The sequence below is a fragment of the Beta vulgaris genome, chromosome 9 (genome assembly GCF_026745355.1).
Source record: "Beta vulgaris subsp. vulgaris cultivar EL10 chromosome 9, EL10.2, whole genome shotgun sequence".
Classification (NCBI taxonomy): Eukaryota; Viridiplantae; Streptophyta; class Magnoliopsida; order Caryophyllales; family Amaranthaceae; genus Beta; species Beta vulgaris.
Genome location: NC_079210.1, coordinates 36,579,854 through 36,586,975, shown reverse-complemented (window position 1 = coordinate 36,586,975; position 7,122 = coordinate 36,579,854). Strand labels below are relative to the sequence as shown.

General features: G+C 33.8%; 1 protein-coding gene across 1 annotated transcript; it reads right to left on the bottom strand.

Moving 5' to 3' along the window:
- Positions 1–4,052: 4,052 nt before the first annotated feature.
- LOC104903664 (abscisic acid receptor PYL2) lies at positions 4,053–5,493 on the bottom strand. The gene has a single exon (XM_048636818.1). The coding sequence runs from the start codon at positions 4,921–4,923 to the stop codon at positions 4,369–4,371; it is 555 nt and encodes a 184-aa protein (XP_048492775.1). The 5' UTR covers positions 4,924–5,493; the 3' UTR covers positions 4,053–4,368.
- Positions 5,494–7,122: the final 1,629 nt, after the last annotated feature.

Below are 7,122 nucleotides of genomic sequence, written 5' to 3'. Positions count from 1 at the left end.
TCCTAGCATTAAGAATGACATTGAGTTGTATTGTCACAACAATGGTGTCATTGCTTAGTCTAAAGAACCTAGACCGCATCAAAGGTCTAAACATATGGTCGACAAATTCCATCTTATTCGAGAGAACGTTGAAAGAGAGGATGTGAAAGAAAGCAAGGTTCGTACTGAGGATAATATAGCAGATCTTCTGACTAAACCACTTGCTCAACCTAAGTATGTGTGTCTTACTAGGTCTGTGGGGCTTAAGCATATGGGAGAACGAATTTAGGCTGTTTACTTCATGTTTATAATTGAAAGACATTGATTATGCTTTGGATGTTTTTCAATAAAAATTCGTTTCTTATTTAATTTTTTGGTTTAGTATTAAATAAAATGTCCAAATAGTTTGTGTTTTCAAATAGGATTATCGAAAATATTTTGATAATGGAACCCAATAAAGTGAATAAAAATCACAATTTATTTAAAGTCCTTAGTCTAAATCACTAAATTGGACATAATTGATTTATTTAAAAGATTAGTATATTATTAATTTATAGCATAGTTCCATGCGATATGGAGACATCGAAATGTCTAATCGATATATAGATGTATTGTTGATACATTAAGACTAATTAGATTCTAAAAGTAGAATCAAATTACTATATTTAGTGGATTCCTTGGACATGAGTATGTATTAATAACCACAATATAATTAGTTCAACTCGAACACTGTTAAATGTCGCGCCGTAAAAGGAGGTTATAAAGGCAGTGATCAGGTGGGCTAAGAATTGAGTGGGAATTAAGGTCATACAAAAGCGGATAAGTCCTCCTATTAAATAGGAATGGTGCTCGTGGACTAATTAGAGGAACAACACTTGGGGCTCTCGGATCTTCAAAGCTTGCATACAACAGGGAAATCACGCTATAAAGGTTTGATATTTAATCCCTATTGAATGATTCATGTGTTTGATTATGTTTGCAATCCTATGATAGATGTTAGGAAACTATTTCCTGAAATTCCAATATATGCATCTATATATTCTTATAGTGGTATCAATTTTGCCTAATTCGTAATATTCACATGATCATGTTATTGTATGTAAAGTGATTGTTTTAATTCAATTAAGGGAGGATTTATTTATGGCTTGAATTTCCATAATTGATTTGAAATTGTAAATATTTTATTTATTTGTGATTTATGCTCAAATGATTCTATAAAGGTCCAAATTTATATTATGGACGAAATAAATTGTTTAATTAACTCCAAATTTTTGTAATTTTACAAATATATTTGTTAGATTTAAAATTATTTAATGTTTAATTTCATTATTCAATTAAATAATTTTTTTAACAATTAAAATATATGATCTTTACTTTTTAAATAAATCTAATATTCCTCACCCACATAGATCTAGAATAATACGATGGCTGAAAATAATTTGATGATTATTTCCATTATCTTTTAAATTTTATTATATTATTAATGAATTTTGGTTAAATTTTATGTTTAATTTGATTATTCATAAATTTTAAGGATAACAATTATAATATTCGATTTTGTTTGCTGTAATAATTCATTAGATCACCCTAAAAATTGTTATTGAATTTTTCGGAATTTAGTAGTTAATTTTTTGAATTTTTTGGAGATTATTAGATTATTGCCATAATTTTGAATTTTTTTTATTAGATTTAATGTTTAATATAGATTAAGCATTAAAAATATAATCTTAACAAATCCAAAATTTTGTTTGAGTTTGTTAAGTGATTCAAAAAAAATTTGCCATAATTTTTGGATTATTAAGACCTAATTAAGATCCTAAAAATAAATTATTAGTCAAAAATTTAATGACAATTTTGTAAATTGTTACAAAATTCAAAGATTTGCCTACCATGGGTGGGTGGCCCCACCTGCACCGGTAGAGAACAGTGGAGGGCAACATGAACTCGGCGGTAATAAGGGAAGTTATCGGGCTAGCAGGTGGTGGAACTGCCACAAGCAACGCTCGTTTGACGTGTGTGGCTGCTGGTGAGCTTAGATTCTTCCTAGCGGCTGCTGATGGCTCTGCATGATCCGTGGCTCGGGGTGAGAGACACATTGGGGCTGGCCCACGATTGTCGTTGTTGATCGGCGTTCCTGTCTTGTAGAGAGCGGGTGTCGTGTGTTGGCATTGCCTGAAGGCTGGTGGTTTTCCAGAGTTTTTATTTTGCGGGAGTTTAGGTTGAGTTTTGAAACTCATTGGTCTTTTGGCTGTTGACTGGCAGCCTTGACCTGCTGGTCAACGGTCAAAAGGTCAACTATTATTAAAAAAGACTTTTGGGAAAAATTTAGTTTTAAAATGTTGAGCATAAATTCATAATTTCCTCTTTAAAGCAAATTGAGATTAATAAAGATTATTCTAGCCATATATAAATAAGTACTCCCTCCGTTTCCTAAAGATCTTCCCACTTTCCGTTTAAGGGTGTTTCCAAAAGATTTTCCCACTTTTGCTTTATTCCTTATTTGGCAAAACAAATTTCCCTATTTACCCTCTCATGTCACTATCATATGGTCCACTATTACATTATTAATTCAATTTTACTCCCTTTCTCTCTCCTACTTTAACCCCTTTTTAGTTGTTTATTTATCTTAACCCCTTTCTCTCTCCTACTTTACTCACACCATGCCCCACACAACTTGATTTTCCTTGGTATCTGTAGGAACAGTAAGTGGGAAGATCTTTAGGAAACGGAGGGAGTAATTGAATAAAAATAATAAAATTTCCTAAATAATTTCTAACTTGAATTTTTTAAGTTTTATAATTATTACAAAAAGTTTCATTTGCTTATTAATTGTTAATAAGTAAATAGTTTGTGTTTATTTTATTTTGATATTAAAATACATGGATGTTTAATGTAATATGTGCGGTATTATATTTTGCACGTTATGACTAGTATGGCTCAAATTAGGATAGTAAATACGATCTGCGAATCATTATATTTGAATGTAAATTAAATACGACATGCGAATCGTTTGCATTTTTGTAACTTTAAATTTTCGTTATTTATTTAATTCAAATTATGTAATCAAGCCGGAGAATCCAAGGAGATTCAAGGATGGTGATCCATGGAGATGAAAGGGGAGATTCATGAAGATTAGTTTTATTTTTCCCATAAGTATAGGGGCTATACTAGATCATTTTATTTTTTTCTTTTATAATTTATTGCAATTATTTTGTTTAAATGGTTGCTTCTAAGTTTGGTTGTGGTTAATTGATTTATGTGTTCACTATTGATTAGACCATATTAGCAAACTTTAGTCCCAAAAGTAATATTGAGTTTTAATTGCTTTTCCAAATAATACTTATTATAAAGCCTTAGATTATGAGTAATGGGTTCTGCCAAAACAGGGTGTTGCTCATATTTTCGTGGATAGTAGGGTATATATGTTTTATCATCAAAAGACAAAATTTTGGGTTTGAAGCTAAAAGATAGGAGTAAACAAGGAGTTGTCAACCTGTTTACTAAGAATTATAATTAGTAAACAAGGAGTCGATTGAATCTTGCTTTATTATTTGTTGTAGTAATTATGTCTAGTAACAACAACATCAACACCAACAATTCTACTTGTAATTTGCACTCCGTTCTTTCAAAGTACAAATTGAATGCTGAAAGTTTTATTGCAAGTGAAAGGGAAATGAGAATCGTTCTTAGAACTGATAAGTTCAACGACTTTCACATGCAAGAGGAGGAAGCAACGATGCAACAAATGCATGAAAGGTTAACTCAGACTAAGCAAAACATCCCTAACTAGTCAGGGAAAAAAATATGAGGATGTTCTTATGGTTAGTAAAGGGAAATCGCCCAATAGGATTGAGATTGCTATTAGAAGGACGAAAGCAAACAAGTTGCCAACTCCGAAATTTCTGATAGTGATTATCTCCAAACTATGCTGAAAACCCTACTAGAATCTCTAATGCTGCTAACTATGAGGAAGCTCTTCTGCTGCATAAGATAATTATGTGAGGTGCAAGCATAAATAGATCGTGAACTAAACTAATGTCCGCAGCTTAGTCATTTAAGCGTTTTCAGGCCAATAAGGTATAAATCATAGACTTTTAAATTGTGATATTTAGGAGTTCTTGAGTTCTAAATACAAAATTGTTATGTTAATACAAAATAGAGTAATCGGGATCAGTAGATGATATAGCGTCCCAACATACTTTGCAAAATCAAGTTTTTGTAATTGTATGGAAGAAATTCAACTTACAACATGTAACAGCATCCCCACTAACAAGAGAAAGTTATGTGAATAGTCAAATTCCAGCGAATAGTCAAATTCCACTATTCGATCTGTTTAAGACGAAGCCAATGAACAGATTTGCATTCTTGACACCCCTCGATCTTCTGCATTTAAGAGGCGTTCATCTCCGATATCTCAGTTAGTTTTTGGAGGTTTAATTTCACTACAGTATCAGCAAACATATTTGTGTCCTCTGCTGTATTCCCCTCTGGTATGTCTACGGTGTAGGACTCTAAAACAATAGTGTAAAGCTTCCCCATATGACTGATTTCATTCACCGATGTAACAGAGCAGTAATTCATAAGCCTGTGTTCACCTCTTAAAACCTTGAAGCTTAATATGCGTCTCTGATCATCAAGCATCTCTAATCTTTCAGTGCTCCTCTCTGCAGGAATTCCTGAGATGACTGTTACATCCCTCACACTACCTACCCCTCCATCACCCCTCATCGTGCAACTCCTGATTAAATGCTTGTAAGTTTGTGGGTTATCAAAGGCTCGGACATATCGCCATACAACATTTGCTGAGGCGTTTATGCGCTGGATTATTAAAGATGTGCATTTGTTCGGAGGTAAATCCACTTTGTGGTATGTGTTTATGACATCTTCCAACTTAATGTATTCTTCCGCTGTAAGACTTTGGGAAGTAAATGGGCTTTGGTTCATTTATTGGAATTGGTTAATCTTTTTAGCTAATAGCTGGGATGAAGCAAAAACAGCTTTAGTATGAAGAGAGAGAGAGAAAGAAAGAGGAGGAGAATATTAAAAATGGTGGAAAAAGGATCTAGCACCCTTCATGTGACAAGAGGGCTTATTTATTGCCCTTTCATCTGAAGTGCGTGGGGGAATGGTTGTTGACTTTTCTGGCTGAGTATCTAATTTGTTTATGTGGTAAAAGAGATGCTATTTTGGTTGCATTGGTTAGCACGCATAATGCTCTCCGGGAAATCAAATAGTAGTACTTAGTAGCTGGTTTACCAAGCTTTGCTCTTAGCTGCATGAGGGTTTCTTACTGTCATTTGTTCATGCAGTCAACCATGGGATATACCATGCCGACATATATATTTTATTGAAGTCACTAAAAGAACTTTTTTTTTTTTTCACAATCAGATTCTTTATACCCAATGTTTGCTGGTCAATTTTAATGTACCAAAAACTTCATCTGCCATTTATTATAGAAGGAAATATTACCTAGAAGTTGTAGACATCTCTGCCTGAGAGCTAACACCATTGCAATAATGCATCTTTTTTTTTTGAATGGTAGAGTTACTTATGTTGAAGTCAACAAAAGCAGTGAGAATGAATGAAGCTCAATGAATTGAGTTCTACCTTGAGGTTGGAGGGTATTGTTTTGCAGTTTCCTGGCCTTTTCTTCTCATCTTCCTGCCATTATGATGGGAATTTTATGGGTTCTCGCTATTGGAACTAAATATGAGAATTAGAATAAAAATTCCTAGAATATGGCTATATGTGGGATAATGTGCTTATTTTAATTTGTGATTTATAGAGCCTTTCATGTGGTAATAGAAGTCAAAGCCTTTCATGTGGCTTTCCACCACAAATTGAATTTGTATTTTTGATTTCATGCAGAGATGATCTTTTCCCCCTAAACATTGTTGTACATAAATTCTTCAGAGTTGTTTTGTCATGCCCCGTATGGCCGTATAGCTAATGAGGTTTATTGGTTGTGTTAGCACTGGGCTGTGGCGAGGTCTGATTGAAATAGGCCCCAAACAAATTAAACAGTTGTGAAGATTGGAAGACACCTCATAGTGAGCACATTTGTCTCCTACCTTAAGGTCATATGATATCTTCCCTCCTTTTTTATGTTTAAAACTTGACTATACAGTCACCCAATTATTGAGTAGTTACTGAAGCATAGAAATTTCACATGTTAACTTGGTTACTTCACTAGGGGAAAAAAAGGAAGGGTTGCGGAGAAAGGGCTGCGCTTTTTCTAAAAGCGCAGCCCTACACAACAGAAGGGCTGCGCTTTTGTACAAAAGCGCAGCCCTTCACTTAGTAGGGCTGTGCTTTTAGAAAAAGCGCGGCCCTTCTTACTTCAGAAGGGCTTCGCTTTTTCTAAAAGCGCGGCCCTACTAAGTGAAGGGCTGCGCTTTTATAAAAGGCGCAGCCCTTCTGACTAAGTAGGGCTGCGCTTTTGAAGAAAAGCGCAGCCCTTCTTAAAATAATTTGAAAAATTCATCTTCGCGGGCTTCAAATATTAAGCGGGATTCGTCAATATATTATCCCTCATTCTCTCTCCTCTCTCACGTCCCTCATTATTCTCTTTCCTCTTCTCTCTCATCCTCTCTTCTCTCTCAAAAACTCCCATAAACGTTTGCGACAAAAAACCTGAAATGATTTGCACTAAACATGCCGACGGAGTCCGATTGCCTATTGTGATACCTTTTCGAAAGCGGAACGGGCCAACGAGTCAAACTCACCGCTATGCTGTGATGTTTAGGCTTTTTAAGCCATCCGAATTCGTTTAAGCCTCCAAATAGGCATTTTAAGTTTTTCCGAATTTTTTTTTCCCTTAAATTATGTATTAGGGTTTTGTTTTATGTATTTAAACATTATTAGGATAATATTTGGAGGTAGTTCTTGTATTTTCAGATCTATAATGTTCTTGTATACTTCTCTTTGTTTATTTTGATTAATGTTCTTGTATACTTCTCTTTGTTTTGATTAATGTTCTTGTATACTTCTCTTTGTTTTGATTAATGTTCTGGTATTTTCATTTTTGTTTTGATTAATGTTCTTGTATTTATAGATCTATAATTTCTTCTCTTCTGTATATTAGTTTTTGTTCCTTTTCGTTTCATTTTTTTTTGTTTTGGGTTTAGTATTTTCGTTTCGTTT